This window comes from Molossus molossus, unplaced genomic scaffold, assembly GCF_014108415.1.
Source record: "Molossus molossus isolate mMolMol1 unplaced genomic scaffold, mMolMol1.p scaffold_m16_p_14, whole genome shotgun sequence".
Classification (NCBI taxonomy): Eukaryota; Metazoa; Chordata; class Mammalia; order Chiroptera; family Molossidae; genus Molossus; species Molossus molossus.
In genome coordinates, this window is record NW_023425349.1 from 18,904,085 (window position 1) to 18,927,602 (window position 23,518).

General features: G+C 57.6%; 1 protein-coding gene across 1 annotated transcript in view; it reads right to left on the reverse strand.

Annotated features, from left to right (window-relative positions):
• The window catches only part of COL27A1 (collagen type XXVII alpha 1 chain), a 128,079-nt gene that overhangs the window by 103,216 nt on the left and 1,345 nt on the right, over positions 1-23,518 (reverse strand). Inside the window, exons 2-5 of the mRNA XM_036261231.1 lie at positions 19,286-19,356; positions 14,374-16,106; positions 6,592-6,645; positions 2,711-2,764 (exon numbers count right to left, since the gene is read on the reverse strand). Of these exons, the coding sequence (XP_036117124.1) occupies positions 2,711-2,764; positions 6,592-6,645; positions 14,374-16,106; positions 19,286-19,356 (1,912 nt within the window). The remainder of the gene's footprint in view (positions 1-2,710; positions 2,765-6,591; positions 6,646-14,373; positions 16,107-19,285; positions 19,357-23,518) is intronic.

Genomic DNA, 23,518 nt, shown 5'->3' on the forward strand with positions numbered 1-23,518 from the left:
TTTTAAAATACCCTCCTCTAATGTCAGCAGCATGAACTGGCTCAATCTTTCTAGATGATGATCATTAATAAAATAACAGCACTTATGTGCAAGGCATATTTTACATTACTCATGTATCTGTATCCTGCGTGTGTGTGTGTACACATCTATATCTGTATACATGTTGATTAATATGTACTGCTTAATCCATAGAAGAAGGTCAGCAAGCTGCAGAACTGAATTGCCTTATGGCTAAAAGTATGGGCTTTGGAGTCAGGCAGTAGAGGGTCAATTCTGTTTCTGCCACTTAGGGACTCAAGTTACTTAGCCACTTTGGACCTTAGTTTTCTCATCTGTAAAATGGGGGTAATAACGTCTGCCTTGGAAAGTCCCACACAGGATGCTCAAAATACATACAGTGCTGATCACTAGGCAGGACCCCTGTAGGAGGCTAGATTTTATTTTCTTGATACTTCCTAGACTTTCCCACACTTTCCTTACTGAGCATGCCCTATCTTAGTCATCAGAAGAAGGGGAAAGGTAGGCTGGCGTCCAAGGTCTGAGAACCCTGTCAGGCTGTCTCCACCTCGGCTCCCACCAGCTCTGCTAGCAGTCACCCAGGCCGTCAAGTGTGCCCTGTCCCACCTGCCTGTCCTCCCCCGGTGCCCGAGGGCCCATAGTAATCCTGAGTAATTCACAGCAAACCGTCAGCCGGGCCCTGCTTCTCAAGCTGCCTGAGCGGCCTTCGCAAACCTCATCTGATCATGTCACCTCTGCCGAAAACCTTTGCGTGTCTTCTTGCTGCTCTGCACAAACTCCGAAAGTCTCATCGCCCCCTACAAGGCTGCTGCCCTCCCCAGCCCTCCTGCCCCTTCGCCTAGTTATCCGCAGCACTTCAGATCTCAGGCCAATCTTCCCAGCCCCGGGGAAGACCTGCCTCGCCGCCCAGACCAGAAAGGTATGTTCCTGAGCTAACCTGGCCATTCAAAACAGCTGCCATTCTCAGCATCCTGCTGTGGAAGACCTGAGGCTTCCACGAAAAAGAAGTCTTCCAAGGAGGCCCTCTAGAGAGGGAGGAGAAGCCGGTCCTCCCAGAGGACAGTGTCTTCATCTGCCGGAGCCTCATTTTCCCATCTGTAAATGGACAGTATCTCTACCCATCTCTTAGATCTTTGTGGGGATCGAATGAGACATGCTACATAAAGAGTTTGCATGGTGCCCAGCGCACAGTAAGGGTCCAATATATGGTGGTTATTACCATCAGTGTTCGCCAGTTAAAACCCAGAGCCCCTCCAGGCAGCTGCTGGGCATTGGGCTCCCGCGGCCTCAGTGCTCACCTTCCAGGGAAAGACCCCAGCCCCGCCCTGGCCGGAGTCATGACCAAGAGGGGCTGAGGCTCGTGGCCCTGCACCAGCATTCTCGTGCCATATATTCGAATATCCAGGTCTACCTGGGTCTGATCTTTGTCCCAAACTCCCAGACAAGCTGGTGGGCCAGAGGAGCTCAGCTGTCAATCACTGCCTGACTTGGGGTTAGTCAGTTCATGGCTTCCTTAAGCCACTCAGCCTTACAGTTGGGTTAACAAGGAGTGACCTTGGCCTGGGCCAACCAAAGCCCAGAGGTGCTCTTCCCCTGGCTACGCCACAGATGACAGCCTGGGCTGGGTGGCCTTCTAACCAGGAGTCCCTCTGCCCTTGCCCGCCTGCCCCACCTCCTTCAGCACAGTCGCTGGGCTCCTGGCTTCCCTGGCCTGGCCTCTTCCTGCCCCTCCTCCCATTTCTGCAGCCATTCCTCAGGGCTTCTCCCAGTGACCTACACAGCGCTGGTCCAGCTCCTGCTTCCCACAACCCCCCGCCCTGACGGCCCTGTCTCTGCCCCAGGATGGCTGCGGCGCTCCGGGCTGGAATCCCCTTCCACAGCCACTCTGGTCTCTGTGGTCTCATCTCGAAGTTAACTGGGGCACTCCAAGAAGGTCCCCTGGGGAAGGTGGCACCCCTATGCCAGCCGTCCCCCGCGGTTCCATCTCCAGCTCGGAGCTTTCCTGACTTTCAGACTGTTTGTCCACGAATCATCTCCACCTGCCTGGGCTCCAGGTTCGCAGACACAACATCATCTTAGTCCTTCTCCCCGGTTCCCGGGTTCAGTCCCCAGGCTAACACCAGGAGGCATGACCTCTCGCCCCCTGTCCATTACCAAGTCCTCTCCGCCCTGCTCCCCTCCTCCCGCAGCCCCACGCGGGCCCTGGCTAGCCTCATCTGTCCCTGGCTCCCCCGGGGCCCTCTGCCTCTGCTGGGGTCCCCCCACCCAGTCCCCCTCCCCATGGCATCCAGTGATCTTTCTCACACAGGATCTTTCCACACCCCTTTCCAGCTCAGGAGCAGACGTGTCCCAGGGCGCGTCGCAGGACCTCACATCCCAAGATGGACACTCAAGGCCCTCCCTCTTTAGCATCCAAAGACCTTTCCTCTTACTCCCTGAGGGCTCTGGTTCCAGCCGTCCTTCCCCCACGTCCCTCCCAACCGGGAGCTAAACTCCTAACTCCTCACTGTGCCCCCGTCGGGCACTGGCCTGCCCCTCAGGAGGCGCCCTGTGGGTGCCTGTGGCCCGGGGTGGACGCTCTGCAATGACCCTGAGGACCTCCCACCAGGAGCCCCTAGGAAGCACCCCACATGCGGCCCTAGTTTCAGCACCCACTCCAAGGCCCTCCCCAAATCCCACAGCAAACACTCACTTTGGCTCCGGGAAGGCCGGGGAGGCCTGGGTTCCCGTGAGGCCCAGGAGGACCCTGAAAGGGAAGAGAAACACAGAGGTGAGGGAAACAGGGGCCATTCGCTTCCTACAGCAGTGCCAGCCGGCTCCTCCTCCCTTCACCAACCTGAGCAGTGCCGGGCCGGGCCGGGGTGCTGGCTCTGGGCTAAGCACTTCCCGTTCATTAGCTCCCTGTACCCATTGACCCACAAGATCGGAGCTATCACTGTCTCTCTTTTGGAGATGAGGAAGCTAGTCTTCAGAGGCTTATAACTTTCTCGGGTCACCCAGCTGCTCAGGGACAGCACTAGAGCTCAACCTCAGAAGTGACTCCAGCGGAGAAGCCCCAACAGCTGAATTTTACCCCCTTTCCGCCCTCTCTCCAGCTGGCCGCATCAGCCCTGCCCAGCTGCTTCCTCGACTCAAAGCTTCGCTGCTTCGCCACGCTGTTCCCACCACCGGGCATGCCTACCGCGCCCATCCTGCGGCTCAAACCCAGCCCTCCGTCAAGACCTGGCTCGAGTGCCACCTCCCCTCAGGGACCTTTGGGGGTCCCTCCTGCCTGAAGGAACCTCCCGCCCTTCAGGCTCCAGCTGGACTGTGTGTGAGCCTGTGGAGTTGAGGGTTCAATGAGGGAACGCTTGGCCCCCCGGACAAAAGCACAGCCCCCCTGTGGCCCCAACACGCGGCCAGAGCTCTCCCTTGGATCCGCAGGCTCCGAGCTCGCAGCACCTCCCAGGGCCCACGGAGCGGCTGGGAAGCCTGGGCCCGAGAGTCCAAGTCTTGGCCATCGTCACACAGGAGAGCATGGCCAGGCGAGGGCCGGAACCAGGCGTGTTGGCTTCGAGCTCGGGGCTCAACCATGGCACTGGATTTTCCCAGGCATATCCAAATCCGCTACAACAGCTGGGTCCAGTTACGTCCACTTTCTCCAGCAGGGGCCCTGGACGCCAGCCTTGCAGCCCAATCATAAAAACAGAGCCCCGAGAGTCGGGTAGTTCCTGAGGGGCTTTGTCCGGCAGGCATAGTCTGGGAGGCTGGCGTGGGGAGAAGCACCTCAAAAGGCCCCACGGTCCCCCAGCCACACCAGCCTGCAGACACACCGCCCTGGCCCCTGGCCCTCTTGACCCATCTGGCTAGCTGTGTATGAACGTGCTGCCTTCCTCCCTCTCCGAGGCCAACTTCCCAGCTGCAGCCTGTCACATTCCAACCAAGGCACCTCCCTCTTCCTCGATGCCTGAACGGAACCCTCCCCTTCCCTGAAAACATCTAGAAAGAACAGTGTTTAGCTCACTAAGCCTGGGGGGGCTTAAAACAGTGCCACAGATGACCCACCCTCTAAAACAATCAGCCCCTCCCAACACCCCACCAAACACGGTCTGTTGGCACAGGGCTATACCTGGGAAGGGTCAAGACCTGAAACCACGCTGAGCCTCCCGCCCCCAGCCTCAGTGCCCTGTCTGTCTGATCTATCAATGACTGGGACCCACGTGTCTCTACGGAATCTGGAAGACCTCAGATGCTCATCTCAGCCCAGGCTCCTGGGGTCTGACCTCAGACCTCAGCCTGAACTGGGCAAAGACTGGGCGGGGATGTTTGAGGAAGGGCCCGACCAGCACCCCAGAACCAGGCATGGGCTATGGGAGGTCAAAGGTGGCCACTTCTCCCCCGTTGTGCCCCTAGTTGCTCCAAAGGTGGTGGGCTGGAGCACTCAGCTACCCCATCTGCAGCTCGTGAAGGTGGGGGCTTCCTGCTTCCCTGCCCCCACCTCCCCACCCCTCTCCAGCCACTGCCTTGCGGAGAAACGAAGCACATAGTTGAGTGGGAGCCAAGCAGACCGATTCTATAAATGCTGCAGCCCAGAAAGGCGGGTGGGGGCAGGGCCCAGGGATTCCCCAATGTCCCTCCGTGGATGGACGGATGGGCTGCAGGAGCGTGTGAAGGTGGGAAGGGGCACACCACTGACCTCAGAGGAGGCCCCACCCCTCCCTAAACCCCAGAACTGCCATCTGTGCAGAGAAGCGGGATTGTTTAATCCCAGCATTCTATTATCTTTGGAATTTTATGATCTATGGAATTTCCAGTCTAGAAACAGGAGGATGGGGTGGGGGTTGCTGTGTACAGCGAGAGAGAAGGCTGTCAGGAGAGTCATCCACTCACGTTGGAATTTCAGAGCTCGGAGTCGCCTGACTATGATCCCATGTTTTACAGATGGGGAAACTAAGGCCCCGAGAGGGAGGGGACTTGGTGAAGGTCACACTTCCTTGCGGAAATGTTCTTGACCCCCAAACCAGAACTCATCAGCAAACGTTTGGCCAGCACTCTGCAAGGTACCAGGTAAGAAAAAGAAGTAAGCAGGGCCTGTCCCTGGCCCAGAGGGGCTCAGCCAAATAGACAGAAAATCAGCATAGATGGTTAAGACCATGGGCTCTGGAGCCGGACTATCTGCCTTAAATCATGGCTCTGGCACTCACTTTATGTTTGACTTCATCCAAAGTAACTGAACCTTTCTGAGCCTCGGCTTCCTCTCCCCGTGAAGCATGGATAACATTGGAACCTACTTCTCAGGGTGGCTGGGAAGACGGAATGAGGTCACGCCTGCCTAGCTCAGCAAGCAGGGTTCAGCGGCGGATGTGTTTTAGAAAGCGATCTGTGCCACGGAGAAGGGTGGTCGTCAGGAAAGGAGCTGGCTCTGGATCCGAGCCACGGATGGAGGAGGAGCTTGCAGAAGAGGGTGTGCCAGCCGAGAGGACGGCCTGAGCAAGAGTTCGGAGGCGGGAGGGCTCAGGAGGAGTGTGGGGCCTTGGCAGGCTGCCTGGGCCTGGAATCTAGGGCAAAGGGCCCCATCCTGGGCGCAGACTGCGAGGTCTCGGCGAGCAGTATCCATGACACCTCTGTGGTCCCATGCTCTGGGCACGTGCTCCAGGGAGACTCCAGCGCCAGAAGGAAACGCTGCTGCTGACAGCAGATTGAGCCCTGGGCCTGGGAGCACAGGGCCAGGTCTAGAGGGAACGAGGGCTGGAGTAATTACATAACCAGAACCATCCACTGGGCTCAGAGCTAAAAATATGCTCCAGGCAGCTATCTCTGCCAGGGCTTTGCCAGGCACCCAGCGTGGGAAAGGCTGATTCAGCCTGGGCACAGATGCCAGGCGCCATGGGTCTGCGTCCTCTTGGGAAGGGGGCAGATTTCCCTCCAAGACGGAGGGGTCCCAGCATATGGTTAAGAGCCTGGGTTCCAGTCCTGGCTCTGCCATTTATTAGATGCTTAGTTTCTTCATCCCTAAAGTGAGAATGATCATACTAACCCATGGGGGTTCTAGGGAAGAAGGGTCAAATAAGGCAGCATTAAGTGACTGCCAGGCACGTAGAAGCTGTTTTTCACCCAGAGGCTCAGGCTAACGCGTATCAGCCACCTCAGTCCTGCCAAGCCATCCTCTGGCCTCCTGTTGAACCCCTCAGCACCAGGAGCTCATCCACTCCCTGGCACGGCCCATCCAGTTACCTATGTGAGCATCCCTACCCCACGATGGTCCTGCAGATATGGGAAGATGGATGCAAGGACCATGTCCTCCCAAGTCAGCTTTTTTCCTGGACAAACACCAAAGCCCATCAGCTCAGGAGATGTGGTCTGCAGAAACCGCTTCTCCACCCCAGGCTGCAAGAGTCATACCAACAATGGATAACTGAGACCCTGTAAGAGGTGATCACTGTCCCGTGCCATGTCCTTCCACTGGGCAAAGTAGTAACTGAGTGCCAGAGAGGGGCAGGAAACAGCCTGAGGACACACAGCAAAGCTGGGACTTCAAGAGCATGCAGGCCAGAGAGCCAACCAGAGCTCCAAAGATGGTGTGTGACCACTTACCCGCGGCCCCCGTGCACCGGGGGGTCCAGGGAGCCCAGGCAGCCCAGGGGGACCCTGAAGAGAAAGCAACACCATGTCAGTGTCAAGGGGTATGATGGGTTGAAGCATTCATTCAACGAACCTGTCCCAAAGCTCTGCCCACGGCTGAGAAGAGAGTTCACTGAGGGCCCTGCCTGAGGAGCTCCTGCTCTTTGGGGCTCCCAGGCCTTTGCAGCTGCTATTTCTCAGTCTTTGACACTCTCGTCTTTTATCACCAGCTAACTTAGGATGTCGCCTCTTCAGGACACCTTCCCTGATTACTCCTCCAGTTTGGACCAAGTTCCCCTCTTTCCTTGTACTTTAAAAGCTACTATATTATTCATGGAATTGTCTGCTTAGAAGCCTGTCTCTCCCACCAGACCATAGTCTCCTCAAAGGAGCTAATGGGATATGAGTCATCTGTCTCTCCCCAAGGCTCGGCCAAGTGTTTGATAAAATAAAACAGCAACAGACCTCAGGGCTCAGCCAAGTTCTCTGCAGAGCCAGAGCAGAGAAGGGACTTGTCCAAGGTCACACCAGGCATCTTTGCACCGCGGAGATGCAGTGTAGCATAAAGGGCACGAGCATCAGACAGGCCCGGGTTCAAATCCCAGTGCTGCCACTTACCAGCGAGGTTTGGGCAACTTCCTTAACCAGCCTACACCTCTAAAATGGGGACAATAATACCCCCCTCACAGTATTATTGTGAGGATGGAATGCAAGACGGTAAATGAGGAACACGGTGCCTGGTAAGCCATCGTCACCCAAAGGTCTCATCTACTTTAGTGGCCACAGCCTGGCCCAGCCCTTCTTCACTGCTCCCTGAGAACCTCAAAAGCCCTTTCTGCCTCCTTCCCGCCTCTGTCTTCTCCCCTCTCCCGCCCTCCACGCAGCCGGGTCCACTCCCCATTTCCCACAGGAGAATGGCCTAACCCAGCAATGTGGCATTCAGGGAACACCTGTCCGGCCTCGCCTCTTTCCTTCACGCAGGAAGGGGGCAGCCGAGCAGACTCACTAACCCACGCGCTGGCCTTTGTTTAAATCCTGGTTCTGCCGCGTGATGGCTGGAGTCTGTGCGAGCCCTTCAGCCCGTCCGTCCTCCGCTGCTCCCCTCTGCGATGGGTTCAGTAGCCACCGTCCCATCTACCCGGAGTGAATGAGGATTAGCCTGATCTGAAGAACTGAACACGAGCCTTCGAAGGAAGCCAGGCTTTCGAGGATGTGTGAGGCCTGGGGAATTCATTTGTTTCAAGTAACCATCAACAGCAGAGATTCCAGGTTTCCTGCCCAGAGTTAAAATCAGTGTTGAAAACCCAGTCCGGTTTGGCTGGTAATTAATCCAGACCTCACGCTGGGCAGCCTCGGTTCACAGTTCTGGCCTGTGAACACCACGTGCTTTCTCATCCATGAATAAAAATCAGAAGAGAGACCCAGACAGGCAGACAGGGGTACGAGGCCCCAGAGTGGCTGAAAAGAGCTCTGGGTGGAGGGAGGGGGCTCTTGTGTGACCTCAGGCAAGTTCCAGCCACCTCTGAGCCTCTAGCCCAGGAGCCAAATTGGCAGCGGTCTTCCATGCAGAGCCTGGGGGCCGGGGGACCGTCTCTCGTCCTGTGTCCAGTTCCGCACGTTTGAGATGCAGAGCCAGCCAGTCTGCTCCCTGCTGCTCCCAGTGTGACACTGGGGCCCTCGGTCCACACTGAGCATCCTCACTTACTAGCTGTGTGGCTTTGGACAAGCAACTTCCAGTCTCCCAGGTTTTATTCTTTAACTATAAAGTGGGGTATAATAGCATCTAGCTGACAGATAATCTGTAAAAAGTGCTAATCCTGGTACCTGGCACACAGCGAATGCCCAAAAAGTTAGCTGTTGTTTCTGTTAAGCAAGCTGCTGGAAGCTTCCCAGCGTGAAATTTCAAGCACCCTCCTTGACATCTGTTTCTCAGGAAGAGCAAAAGCCTTTCCCTTCCTAGAAGGCCCTCCTTGGCCCTGTTCTTTCACGTGACCCAGAATTAAAGGGAAATGCAGGGGCTGTGGCTAAGCATCACTGTGGGTATTGTCATCGTTACCGAGCCCTTTTAATAGATGAGAGCTCAAAGAGAGGCTCAGAGGGGCAAAGCAACTTGCCCAAGGCTGCACACAGCTCACAGGCAGAGCCTGGGTTCAACCCAAAACCATTTGACATGTTCTCTTATCCTGGGCAACTTCCACACAGAAAATCTTGGCCAGGTGTATTCTGACTAGCTGTGTAAACCCAGGGAACTCCCTCCCCTTCTGTGGGCCTGTGTAAAATGAACATTCCGGAAGCGGCCCAACACTGGCACTTCCTGAGCTGCAGGGTGACGGTGGTTTCCTCCTCTAGGTTATCTGGTGGGAGAGGAAAGGGAGACCATGCCCATCTCACAGAGAAGAAGGCCAAGGCCCAGAGGGGTGAGGGGCTAGTGCAGGGCTCCAGGGAGGGGCGATCTCTGTGGGCGTAGCTCCCTCATGACCCTGGTAGGGCTGCCACCGCGGAGGGCCTGGACACTCCCTCTTGGCATTTCTTCTGCCCCAGAAACGGGGGCATCCAAGCTGGAATCTGACCTCATCCACAACATCTGCGGAGCAGACTCGAAGTGCCAGCTAGGACCCACGGCCTGGCCTGGTGACGTCAGCCCACAGCCCGACTCCTTGACATGGCAGCCCAGCCCCCAGCCGCAGGCCGGGCCAGCCCCACTCTACCAACCTGGGCCGGGCCACCCTGTGCCCGCTGCAGCCACAGGTCTGGTTCTTCCTCGCTCAGGGACCGCCCTGTGAGCAGGGCGGCGAGGGTGGGCGCCCCTCACCCGACCCGAGACCCTGCCTGTTCATGCAGTGGAAAAACGCGGCCATTTCTTTCCAGGGCCCGAAGCCTGAGCGGGTGACTCGGGATGATTCACAAGGCCGGGGTGGGATTTTCCACTCCACACTGCAAACAACGGGGCCTCTGAGAGGGCCCGGAGCTGGGGGGAGGGCAGCGGGGGCCGCAGGCCTATCTGGGGGAGGCGGACGAGGCCTGGGCTCAGGGTTCATGCAAACAGAGCCATGGAAACAATCAAGCCCCCATTCTGGGCTTTCCCCAAGTGTCCTGGCCTCCGACAACCAGACCTAGGGGAACCCCATCCCATGGAACAAGTCCACCCTTGTGTCCAGCTGCAGGAGCCCGCCTGCCAAGCCTTTCAGAGAGAAGGAAGTCCTGGCTGGCGTGGCCCCTGGCGGCAAGCAAGGAGAGGTTTCATAGGCCTGGGATCCGGGAGACCTGAGTCCAATCCTGAGTGTGCTAACTGCCGGGTGTCCCTGAGCAATGAACTTTCCGTCTCTGGACCTCTGCTCAGTGCCTGTAGCCTGATGGGGGGAAGGCAGGGGATGCCAAGGGGCCCTCCTATGACTATATGAGCTCACAATTATTCCCAAGAATGGCCCACAGGGTGCTGAGCCTTCCCCGGTCTCTGTCCTAGGGAAGGGCCTACTGAGACAGGGCTTCTCCGTGTGGCCTTGAGCAAGTTACTTCATCTCTTTGTGCCTCCAGGCCTCAGTGTGTCCAGCTGTAAAATGGGGATGTAATACTCACCTTCCAAGATCGTGTGTGTGTGCTGCAATGTGTGTGTATAATACTCATCTCCCAAGATCCACCCTGTGTCCTGGGAAGATGAGGACCCCTATAGGCTGCATCCCCTGCTTCCTGGCTCCCTGCTTCTGGCTGGGTTTGGCCAAGAGGAGGCCACTGCAGAAGGAGAGAGTGGGCAGGGTATTTCCCTCCCTGCTGTGCTGTTGTTTGGCCCCAGCTCCTGTCCAGAGACCCCTGGTCATGTTTTAACTCTCCCGGGTTCTGGTAACACCTGCCCCTCCCCCATGTACCTACAGGTTGGCCCCCTGTTCAATGCCAGCCCCTTTGGTTCCTTGGATGCTGCCCAGAGCTCTATAAGTAGTCCCTCCCTGAAACTCTCCTCAATTACCCTGCTCCCCACCCGGAGTCGTAGGACGCCGCATGCAGACTGCTGAGCGCAGAACCAGGCACACAGTAGGAGCTCAAAAGAAAAATGGTAAGGACAGCAAAACATCCCTCCATTCTCCTGGGTTCTAGGTGATGCTGATGTAAGGGGTGAATTTCTCCACATCTAGTCCCAATTCCTAGCCACCAACAGCAGAAAGGTCCTCGTGTGTCCACACAAACCCTCCTGGTCCTCTTAGTGCAACAGTGCCCCCCCTCCCGACCATCAGCACATCGGCCACAGTCATCCACGGGGACTCGGGTTCTAACGCTGCGTGCTCTAAGTCCTTCTTCTCACCCCATCCACACGCCCTGGAAAGGCAGGTGCTACCATATCCTCATTTTACAGAGGCTAAAACTGAAGCTCAGAGAGGTTAAGTGACTTGCCAAAGGTCACACAGCACCAGACACCTAGAAGGCCCCCTCAATCAACGTTTGTTGAAAGAAGGATGGCTGGATAAGGGACTGGTTCAAACCCAGGTCATTCCAAATCTAAAGTCTGTGCAGTTTTACACTCCCTGCTGCCTCCTCATTCCCCTACCAGCAGAGATCTGTGCAACCTCAAGGAACCCAGCCTGGGAGTCAAGACAACCTGGTTTTTGTAAGGATCAAATTCCTTCATTTACAGATAGTCATGGAGCGTCTGCTGTGGGCCTGGCCCTCAGCCGGGTCTCCCCGAGGTGACGCCTGCAGAAAGTGCATGCGCGCGTGAATGCCAGCAGCCCGATCGTGAATAAATAAGGCCTCGACGCGCCTCCTCCCAGGCATGGAGCTTCTGTGCAGCTTCTGTGTAGCTTCTGTGCAGCCTCTGAACCACAGCCTCCCCGCCCCTCCCCAGCCTGGCCCAGTCAGCTTTTCCATGCTCCCCCCGCTCCGGGGCTCCCACAGAGCTTCCTCGCTCAGTGGCTACAACTCCTGGCAGGCCCAGGCCCACGGCTCTGTCTCAGCCTCCCTCCGTCTGTCCTGTGTCCCTGGAAAACCACGCGGGACCAGTCAGGCACAGCCATGGCACCCCTCTGGGCTCTGACAGGTCCCAGTCATCTCTGAGGAGGGAACTCTTCCAATGTTGTGTCACAAGGGACGGTTCCAGAGAAAGGAAAGTTCCCAAGTCACCCAGCAAACCAGATCGCCAAGGAGCCTTGGAGACGCCCCAGGCTGCTTCCTCACGGGAGCTGGGCGCTATCCTGGGTTCTACCCCCACTGAGGCTCACAGCGAGTCGGGGCAGCAGAGCTGGTAAGGAGTGGGGCCAGGACTCAAACCTAGGTCTGCATGCTCCCCGTCTGAGGACAGTTACACCCCCTGCCCCAGGCGGCACGGCTTCTGCTCTGCTGGGGTCGATTCTGAATGTTTATGGGAGTTGGGGGCAGATAAGAGAGGGCAGAAGGAACATGAGTTCTTGTCACCACTCAAAGAGGTCACACTGACCTCATCATTTCTGGTATCTGGTGAAATATAAACGACCAGTTTGCCCCCTGCCACACAGAGGACTGGACAAAGCTTCTGGAAGCTTCTGGGTTCCTATTGCAGTGAGGCTAGATGCCAAGATGGGGAGGGTGGGATTAGGGGAGAGTGGGAGGCAGGAGGCAGGATGGCACCTGGGCAGACCACTGCCCTCCCTCCTGCCCTCACCCGTTCGGGGCTGGAGGGGCAGGAAGAGCCGTTACCTCTGCAGGAAGTCAGAAGCCTGGAACTGCATCCCGGCCCCTGCAAGGACATGCTGGGTGCCCTTGGCCAAGTCTTTGGTCCCCTCACCCTCCTGTCCTCGTCTGTGGAGCAGGGATTAACACACACACATCCTGCCCGTCCTGAGCCAGTTCCTGTGAGGTCCTAACGGGAAATGCCACACATGTGGAAGTAACTCACAAACACGGTGGGGATGGGAACAGAAGATTCTAAACGTTGAGCTCTTCCTCTGAGGCCAAGGACAGGGCCAGACACATCTCCTGAAACCCCCAGCCTCCCAGCTCTGGGTCCAAGGGTCTCAGAGTGGACATTCATGGGGGTGGGATGTGATGTCCTGGAGCCCGAAGCTGGGGCATAAACTTCAACTCTGCCTCCTCTGTGCTGTGTGCCCTGGGGCAAGTCCTGGCCCTCTCTGGGCAGTCTCCAGGCTCGTTCCCTGCCCGCTGGGGAGGGTTGAAATGAATGATGCCTAAGCACCCGTCCACTGCACAGGACAACTCCAGCACCTTCTTCGATCACGGGGAAGCTCAAGGCGGAGGCCTCACCTCCTGCTGACCCCCATCATCAGACCCAGGAGGGAAATGGCTCGGGCATCTGCCAGGCCCAAAGGCAGATTCTACATCCTGAAAAACTCCGCTCTTGCGGCAGTTCTGCTGGCCGGGACACAGCCATCCTCTCTCCATACCACACACACAGCTTGGGAGGCAGGGCTGGCTTCCGCCACTGTGCAGAGTGGAGACGCTGGACCTCACTCCCCTCTGTCAGAGGGAGACAGTTCACCCCCTTTCAACTTCACAGCCAGTGAGCCAGCATCCATGCCACTTGGGAAGCCGAGCTGCCGGGCCCCGGGCACTTGGTGCCTGCGTCGGACTGGGTCGTCTGGAGGGCCCCCCCTTTCCTAGGCTCCCAGCTCCCCGCCCTGCCAACTGCAGAACACGAGGACTTGAGCAGAATGTTGACATAATTGCAAAGCAATGCATACAATTTCCATAAGTTCTACAATATGGTTATAATAAAAACGGGCCCTCAGTCCCCTTGGAGGCAGACTGAGTAAATATTATTCCCAATGATTATTAAAACAAATTAAGGGTGTTTGTAAGGCCCGGGAATTCCCAGCCTCTGCCACTGTCTACAAATTGTAGGGAACCTAACGTCAAACACAGAGACCAGAAGGAGGAAACCACAAAGTGGTCATCCCCAAGGCAGGAGAACGGAGCTGAGGCCCAAGCTTCCTGGAAACTCCATCCCATCATTCCACACCAGTAGGGCTTGGACTCCAGCGGCAGGAAGGTCATCGCCCCTGGAGACGGCCCCGCCAAGCCGGAGGCATTGACCCTGAGAATGTCTCCTGCACGTGAAATGTTCTTTCTCCTTCGCTTGGGTCCACTCTTCCCCTCCTCCCCCCAAACTCCTGGACCAGGGGCCACAAATCCGATGTCGACAGGCGGTCACACACCTGGGCGAACAGAGCGGGCTGGCGGACGCAGTCGGGAGAGGCGGGCACCGGCACAGACAAGAGGCTGTCCTGTCTGAAGGGCAGCCCTGACCTGGCCGCAGCCCACAGGCTGCTGCACCTCTACCACTTCCAAGAGCAGCTGGTCACCGGGGCTTTTCTACAGACTCTCTCATCTTTTCAAGATGTTAGTAACTTATTCAGTATTTTTAAACAATGTTTAAACAAGCAAAACAAAACACATTCAGAACTACCCACGTTCGACTCCCAGGGAAGCCGGTGGCCCCCGGAGCTCTGCTGCGAGTCAGGAGCTGGCCTTGGGAGGCTGCGGGGCCTGGGCCAGCCAGTTCTCGGTTTTCCTTAAGCCAGGACCTTTGCGGTTGGGATAGCAAAGAATGACCTGGGGCCCAGGCCAACCAAAGCCCGAGGGTGCCCTTCACCTGACCCGAGTCTCAGTGGATCACGAATCCAGAGCAGGACTTAGGATCGTGAACACAGGAGAGGTGGAGGAGCGGGGGCCCAGGTCCGCATCAAGACTCTGCCCGTACCAGGAACAACCACTTTAACTGCCCCCATGACCCACTCGCGCTCCACGCAACCCACACACCTCACCCCGTCTTACCGGCAAACCACAGTCTCCCTTGGGCCCCGGAGGTCCCATCGGCAGCGGGAAAGGCGTGGGTCCCACCAGGTGAAAGAAGGAATAGCCACTGCTTGTTGGCCAGGGGCTGGAGGACAGGGATCGAGCTGGGGCCAACACGGGGGCCGGGCTGGTCTGCCGGCTGGGCCGGGGCTGTCTGGGGCTGGGCCCCGTTGTCGGATCACTGACCGGGACGTCTCTGGCTGCCTTCCCGGGTCTGAGGGGAACAGGCTTCCGGGGGCTGCTTTTGGGTCTGGCTTTCTTTGTGGCTTCTGCTCCAGTGGGTTTCTTGCTTCCGGTGGGGACTGGCGCAGGAGTGAGGGTGGGAGGCATCGCCGAGGCTAGTGGCTGAGTGGGCCTGGTAGCACCAGGACTAGGGGCCGGGGCCGGGGACGGAACGGTGGGAGGGGGAGGTCGGCGTGTGCTGGCGCGGGCAGGGGCCGGCTCACTGGCACGACCCCGCGTCTTGGCCTCCGCCTGGACAAATGGGGGAAAGGGCTTTTTAGAGGCCCCAGACGCGGGGGGAAGGGGCTGGGCGCTGGGCGGTGGGGGTCTGGGTGTCACAGGGTTCCTCTGGATCGGCTTCACTGCGGGACGGGACACTTTGGCGGGAACCGGGCGGAGAGTGGGTGGCACTGGCTTCTTGGTGGGAGGGGCTGACTTCACGAAGGAAGGTGGAGCTGCCTTCTGGGTGGGGCGGAGGCTTCTGACAGGGGCGACTGAAGGAGAAGGGGCTGAGGGCTTGGTTGGGTGGCTCTGGGGGACCTTGGTGGCTGTGCTCGTCTGCGGTGGCTGGGCAGGGGTGGTGGGGCTGGCAGCAGAGGCTCGGGGCACGGGAGGAAGCACTGCACTCCCTGACGGCTTGGCAGGGAGCAGTGGGGTCCGGGCTGGGTCCCCCACTACGGCATGCCTGTGAGGGTCTGTGGTGTTAGTCCTCAGGGGCTTGGCAGGTGTGGGGGGCACCACCGTCACTCTGGGTGCCCTGCCTGCTGGCCGTGCCCGCAGGGCTGGCATGGCAGTGGTCAGGTTCTCCAGGCCCAGCAGGGCAAGGTCGGTCTGGAAGGCAAAGGGTGTGCCAGAGTCTCGGGGGAGGAGGGGCCCCAGCTGGGGCCGGAACGTGTCGGCCTGTCCACACTGCTGTCTCAGGTGGGTGCAGTAATTGTGAGCGACCTGCGCCACAGGGTAGATACTGAACTGGCACAGAGCACCCTCAAACTGGACCGCGTGCGGGCTCATCTTTCCAAAGAGGAAGGAGCCCTCCGGGTCAAGCGTCGGGTCCCTGTGGAAAGCCAGTGGGACGGGCACCCGGCGCTGCCCACAGGCCGTCACCAGGGTGACCGTGCGGCCACGAAGCTCCAGCGCCAGGTGGTGCCAGCGCCCGTCGTGCACGTCCAGGTCGAAGGCCACGGAGCGCCGGGGTCCCAGGTGGACGACCGTCTTGCCGGGGAGGAACTGCAGGCCCAGCTGCAGCTTGTGCTTCCGGCTGCGCACGGCGAAGAGGAAGGCATGGTTCACCCGGTGGGAGCAGAGGCTCAGCACCAGCGCCAGCTCGGTGCCCAGGGCGGCAGGGATGACGGCAGCCGTGGGGGCCTGGAGCCGGGCCCGCTGCGTGACAATGAAGCCTGACTGGAATGGGATGACCCCTGGGGGTGGGGGGCTCCGGCTGCCCACGGCCTTGGTCCAGCTGAGGCCCAGCCGCTGGAGGACATCCACATCTGGAGAGGGAGGGGGAAGGGGGAGAGGGCATGGTCAGCCCCAGACCCCTCCAGGTGCAGGGGCGGTGAGGGCGGACCACTACCCGCTGCCCCACGGCTGTGGTGAGCAGGCAGAGTTGGAACCAGTGCCTTGTCTTGCTGCGTGATCTTGGGCATCGTGGTGAAGAAACACAGACCCCGGAGCCAAACTGCCTAAGTTCAAACCCCAGCTCCATTATTTACTAACCTTTCGGTACCTCGGTCTTCCCACCTACTAAATGGGATCACAGGGTACCAAACTCAGAGGATGTTGTGAGGATTCAATGAGCTAACACACTCGAAAAAAAGTGCCTGGCCCAAAATAAGCAGTTTCAAACAATAGCTATTAATGTGAAAAATAATGACCATCACCAAATGCTGGTGTGAAAAGTGCTAGAGGCTGTCCAGTGTGACCTGTCTCCCCTTCTCTGCCTCAAAAGCCAACTCCTCCAGGAGGCAGTCCCGTAAGCAAGGGAGCAGGGTGACAGAAACGGACATGTCACTGGATGCCTGCGTTTAGGAAGCCACTGAGTCCCCTCCCCACGCCGAGGTCTCTCTGGCCGGAGCAGACTCAGAGGAGCTCCGGTCTGCACAGAAGAAAGAGGACAGTTCCAGTGACTCCGCCCTCCCTGTGTGGCTTTGGAGAGAGCACAGGAAGTCATCGAGGCATCCCTGCAACCTCTGTCCTCTGGCAGGCCACGGTCTGGCCAGGTCACATCCGCCCAGTAATTACGGCGGCAGGTCTGGCCAGAGTGAGAGGGCTTCCAGGGTGTTTATGGAAAGGCGACCTGACCTCGCTCCTCACGGGCCAGTCAACCACTTTCGGCCAGCTGAGAAGCTGGCTCTGAGTGGCTTGGCAGGCGATCACAGGCCGCCTCCGGAACTGGGGTCCAGGTCTGGTCCTCAGGGCCCTCCCCTGAGCTCAGCACCCTCGCCTCCGAGTGTGGAATGCTCACCCTCACTACCCAGTGACGGGGATACATCGTGCTGAATGCAGTTAGCACTCAGTGGGCCCTCAACTGACAAGCGAGGTGGGTGGGTGGATGGATGGATGGACAGACGGACACCTGGACAGGTTGGGAGAAACTGAGAACATGGGTGCTGGTAGCACGGCAGCATGATGGCTCCACAGCAGGCTCTGGAGACAGACAAGACCACCCGTGAGTCTGGACTGTGAGTCTCCGTCTCCCCCACTGTAAAACGGGGTGGTTGGGAGATGAAACGGTGGCCCTCCTCATCCCCTCCCCCTCGCCCTGCACCGGGTCTCTTCCTGACACCCTCGCCTGTTTCCCTGCCTATGGGACCAGGGAGACGGCCCTGGAGACGGCCACCACGTGCTAACACTGCTGAGAACCCCAGCTGCTCTCTCACCACTTGGATTGGAGAACGTGCTTCCTCCCGAGGACCCGAGGACCTTCGTTTCACCTCCAATTCCTCCTTCCCCCCACCGCTGTTGGCCCCCAGGTCCTACGCTGAAACAACCATGCTTAAGGTTCTCTGAGCAATGACATAGTCTATGTTCTAATCACTGACCACATCCTTATTGTCACGAAGTATTACTCACCATAAACAATTTAAAATGGGGTGGCCACTTGTTAGGGAAGAGGTGAGGGCAGGAAGCCACCGCCCCTCCTGTCCCATCTCGGCAGCCTGGGGAGGCCTCAGGCCTGCACACGCCTCTCCCCGAAGACTGCAGCTTACAGCCACTTGCACTCGCCCGGGGAAAATGACAACTGGCCGGGCAGGCCAGATGGCACCAATGAGCCTTCCCTTATCCTGCCCAAGTGGGTTTCAAAGCTGACACCAGCCAGTCTCTAAGCCTCCCCTACAGACGGCCCGTAGCTCACGGCAGAGCCCCGGACTCCTGCACCTGGAGCAGAGTGGTCATCACTGAGCCTCTGATCACTGTGGGCTCCGCAGCGGATAGACAGGGGCTGTTCTTGCCCAACCTTCCAGGCAAAGAACATAATTCACAATCATAACTAACATGAATTGAGCATTGACTATGTGCCAAGTGCTTTCCATGCATCACCTCACTTGATTCTCTCAGTCACCTCTGAAGCAGGTACTGTTTGCTCTCCCCACTTGATAGATGAGGGTCAGACGTTACCTATAATAACTTGCCCAAGGTCATGCAGCTTATAATAAAAGGCACAGCTGAGGGGTGAACCCTGACCGCTTGGCTCCAGGGTCGTGGTTTTTAGCCACGATGCTATCCTGTGATGGAGCCCCTCAGACAGGTTGGATCGCAGGGTGGAGACATCCAGAATCCCATCACGGGTGAGGAGCCGGGCACGGGAATGCATGCAGCCCAGTACCAGGATGGAAGGGCCCAGCCAGCTGGCCGCAGCAAGATCCCTTTATTACATAAACCTGGCTCCGCACAGGCCCGGCCCCTCCCCAACCCCCAGAGCCTGACTCAGGACTCTGGACAGCTGTTCACCTACTTTGTGGGGGAAACAGCAAGCTTGGAAAATATGACATTTGCACAAAATGTTGCTGGGTAGCAGGAGTCTCTTCCGATCACGGCCCTCCCCTCTCAGCAGCCCAATCCCTGCCCTCTGGCCAGGTCAGGCCACAGGGGCCCAGGGAGTGCCCGGCGGCCTGCCCCGCACACGGCGAGTGTGGAGGAGGGGGAAGGGCTGCTATTTTAAGAGGCCTTGTGGCTGCTTGACAAACAGATGTGGGAGAGGTTTCAGTTTCAAGGGGCAGCTGTGTAGCCAGCCCACTGCTGCCCTGGCCCCCTGGACAGCTCCTCAGGGATCGTTGGAAAAGCAGGATCTCACGGGAAGGGGAGGGCCGGTCACAGGCTTGGGCAGTGATAGTCCTGGCCTTCGTGCCTCCTCTCAGCAGCTGTCCCAGGACAAACGGGTCACTGAGGCTGACTGGCTCAAAGGGACCTACTCAAACTGTGCCCCAAGAGGAACAGAAGGATCATCCTCGACACACACATTTCTGCACTGAGCCCTTCCCACCCCTTATAAAACATCAAACATGATTCTTTCATGACCGAAGAGAATTCGCCAATGATCGCTCCATTCTACTGATGAGAAAACCGAGGCATCGAGTTCCAGTTAGGGACACGGATGTCTCCTGCCCCTGCATTCTCCGATTCCTTCTGTCCCCCCATCTCCCCCTGGACAAAGAGAAGAGAGAATTACCTTCAGGAGCTCCTTGGGTGGAGGCCAGGTGACAGGCAAATGAGACTAAGATCCAGGTGAAGAGAAACCCCCTAGAGACCAGGAGACACAAGCAGAGGCGGCATCAGCTTCCACCCCTCGGCCCAGATCCGGCTGGGGAGTTGGGAGTGGATCATCCAGCCCAGTCCCACCCCATCTCTCCCATGGGGGCTGAGAGGCAAGGTGCAGCCTCTAGGACCCCACAGAATAGTCTACGCTTCTGGGTCTCTAGGCACAGCCTCTTGGGGCAGGAACAGAGTATATGGAACAAATACAACCTTATTTTTTTACAGAATGATAAACCAAGGTCACGGGGCACGAACTAATGGGCAGGAAGCCCTGCCCTGGGTGTTAGGAGATCCAGGGTCCAGCTCAAAATCTGCTGCCAACTCAATGGGCAACAAGAAGCCAGCCCCTGCCCCTCCCCCTCCCTGGGCATCAGTCTCCCATCATACTACGGCCTGATGATATTAAGGCCATAATAGCAATGGGTGGTACAGCCAAGGCTGAAAGGTCAGCAGGAAGACCAGTCCGTCCAGTCTGCTTGGACATCCTCAAAGGGCAGGAGAGATAAAAACTCACTCCCCAGGCCCAAGGCAGGGAGCAGGAGGAGACCCCTTAACCAGGACCAGTGTGTCCTAAGGAAGCTGCCTATAGCTGGCTTTATGCTGATAGAAAATGGGAGGAGCAAAGAGAGATGACCCGGAGTCAGGCAGACTCAGGTGCTTACCAGCTGTGTGACCCTGGAAGAGTCACTCAGCCTCCCTGAGCCTGTCTCCCCTGAGACATGGCTGGCCCTCCCTCTCTTGCAGGCCAGGCGTGAGGATTGAATGAGCTCATGCATGCCAAGGGCCTGGGGTGCCACCAGCAACGCAAGTGCTTCTTAAGACTGTCCCTGCCGCTCCTGCGCTCTGGAGACAGGAAGGGTTAATACTCTGCTCGGTGGCTCTTGCCAAGATGGGCAGAGGCAGTGATCTGATTTCACCTTCCTGTGGGAGCAGCCACTGGTGATACCCGAAGCTACCTGGGGCATCTGATCCTCAAGCAGGCAAAGGGGAGGGCGGCACGTGGCCAGAGATGTCTGGCCAGGATGCAGGCCAAGAGAGCCATGATGGGCGGGTGAGGAGGGCTAAGGCTGGGACTCTCAGGTCCCGGAGCCACGCACCTCCAGCTCAGCACCAGCAATGACTAGGTCAGAGAGCCTAGTGACCCAGGAGTTGCCTGGAGAGGACACAGCCTAACCTTCTGGCATGACCTACCCACTTTCATCCTTGCAAAGAAATACTAGGCAGCTTTGTTCGACAGAAACCGGGGCTTAGGGAGGGCAGTACTTCCTCAAGCCCCCCCTGGGCAGGCTCTGGGGTCGAAATTCTTCAGTACTACTTCCTCCATCCCCCAGGTGGACGCTACAGGAGACTGGCCAGGTCCACTGGGGAAGACTGTGTCCTGTCGCCCAGTCTCGGCAGTTCCCACAGCACAACTGCACTCCAAAGGCTCTGAGGAGTCCTGAAATAGTGACGGCACATTTGTCCTTCAGCAGCCCCTGAACTCAGAGGACCAGGGAACTCATTTTTTTCTGACAAGGTTTCCTCCGAAGACACTGCCCCTCACTTTCCAGTATGCCTGCAACCTCGCAGTTCCTGTTCCATTTCCTTCCAGCCCGGGCTCTCCCCGCTCTTTCCAGGCACCAGCCCCCACTCCTGAGGCTCACTGTCATGGTCCATCCACCCGCACGAGGATGGGAGGGGCCAGGTGGAGAGAAGGCGCGACACAGGTCGCTCCAGTCGTTCTTCCTGCTGTTATGCCAAGGTGACTGCTCTGTAGAGCATCGGGGGTACATTAAGGGGAAATATTTTTCATCCCCAAAGTTCAGGAGAAAGAAGAATGGTAGGGGAGACAGGATCCGAATCTTCTCTTTTTTTTTTTTATCCTCACCCGAGGACATTTTTCCATTTTTTGTTCAGGTAGAGCGGGAGGGAGAGAGAGAGAGAGAAACATCGATGTGAAAGGAACACATCGAGTGGCTGCCACCCACACAACCGACCAACCGGGGACAAACTGCAACCGAGGTACGCACCCTTAGCGGGAACCGAACCCGGGTCTCTCAGGACCGCAGGCCGACGCTCTAACCGCTGAACCAAACCGGCCAGGGCCGAATCTTCTCTTCAATGACACTTCCTAACACCATGGTTTTGAACTTGAGACATTCGGCCCTGAAGGCCTGTCACAAAAGCATTTGCCCTCCATTCATTCACCTCGGAAAATGCCACTGACCATCTCAGATCCGGATTCTGTGTGCACTTGACCCGTAAACTTCCAAAGTAGAGAGCAAGAGTGCAGAGTGGGAGAAGGCCCTGTGAGTTCATCGACGGGCCGGATTCTAGTCCCGTACCTTATCGTAGAGATGGGCAACCGAGGGGAAGTGACGTCCCCAAAGCTACACAGAGCCTCAGTGACCCATACCCTCTGACTCCACTGCTTATAAAACAGGCCTTTTCACTGGACTTGCCTCCCATGGAGAAGAAAGCAGAGCCTTCCAGGGACTTCCTACTTGTCAGAGACCAGAGTTCCAGCCTTCACCAACAGGAACAGAGATGCAGCCTGGGGAGCCAACAAGCCATCTAAGTGAGCTCCAGGCCTGGAAAGTTGGCTCCCGGGAGGCCCTGCCGATCCTTTTGCTCCCGTTCCAATCCTGTTTAGGCTACTGCTAATAATGTTTAGTGCCTGCGCTGGCTCAGAGCTTTGTTCTTCCAGACTTCTATTTTCACCACTGACTTGGGGCCTTGGCTCCGTGGACCCAGGGCTCCAGAGTTTTGGGAAGACCAGAGCCTAGGGGCCAGAGAGGGCAGGAGGCAGGCGAAACTGGAGCCAGCAGTAGGTGCCTGACCCTGCAGACACAGCCTGGCCACACAGTCCTCCAGAAGGAAACCCAAGCATTCATTCCCGAGAAAGGCCCTCTGTTAGTACCCCAAGTGTGGCTACTCATGGACCACGAGGCTGCTGGAACGTGTAGCTGGTTTGCACGGTTTTTCCTCCATCCTCGTTACCTGGGAATACACAGGACCTTGGAGACCCATACCAGCTTGAACCTCCACTGGGAGCTCAGAGCTGACAGCCAGGGTCCTGGGACCCTGAAACACGCAAGGAAGGGGGCTCTGAGGACTCTGGACTTGGCTGTTCTCCCAAGGGGTAAGCTGGGAAGGAAGCTGCCCAAAGGACACAGAACAGCAAAGGGTGATGGACCTGTTCCACCTGCCTCCATGGATTGGCCAGGCCTCATGTGGCCAGACGGTCACGCCCAGGTTCTTTCCTTCACACCTTATACCTCTTCCATGGGAACACAGACAGGTCATCTGTCTGGACAGGATGAAGTCCCAGAATTTTCCAGTTGACTCACACATCCATTGAAGATGAAGTGAATAATAATACAAATAACAGCTGCCGTTTACTGAGCACTTACTATAAGCCAGACACTGTTCTAAACCCTTACAAGCACGGTCCCATGAATCCTCACAAAATCCTGCTGCTAGTTGGGAATTAAGATGCCCATATTGTGGGTGAGAAAAACAAGCAGCAGAAAGGCTTGCCCAAGCTCACAGGGCAGTCAGGATTCACACTCTCTGAGGCTGCGCTCTCTGCCCTGCAACCTGCCTCCCACTGGTGTGAGTCCTCTGCCACCAACCGATATGGCACTTCAGTGGTCTGGGGAGAGGTGCAAAGCTGGAAGGCATACCGGAACCAGAGGGCACCAGAGCTGGGGCCCTGCAGTGGTGAGGGAGCAGCAAGACAGGAGAAAGCAGAGGCTGGGCATCTATGCAGCATGACTGCCCACTTGCCCAAAGCTTAGGCCCCACTATGGGGTGCTCGCCTGGCATCACTTTTCTACCCAAACGCTGGCATCTGCCCTGGCACAGGGTCTACTGGAGAAAATGAGTCAGCAATGTGCTTACTGGTGCCGTGTGTGTGTGTATGTGTGTGTTGCGGTGGGGGGTGGGAGATCTCAGCCAGCCTTCTTTTTCCAAGACAAGGGAAAGAAGGGGGGCCACCATCCTCCATTCCAGCTCAGAGGGGCAGGGCATGGAGGGTGGGGTGGAGCTACAGCCTAGACCAGCCTCTTGGGAGTGTCCTCTGGTCCTGGGGGCAGGATGGAAAGCCTACAAGTTCTGTGCTTCCCTGAGCAGTAAGCATGACCCACAGTCCATAAAGCCCCCAGGG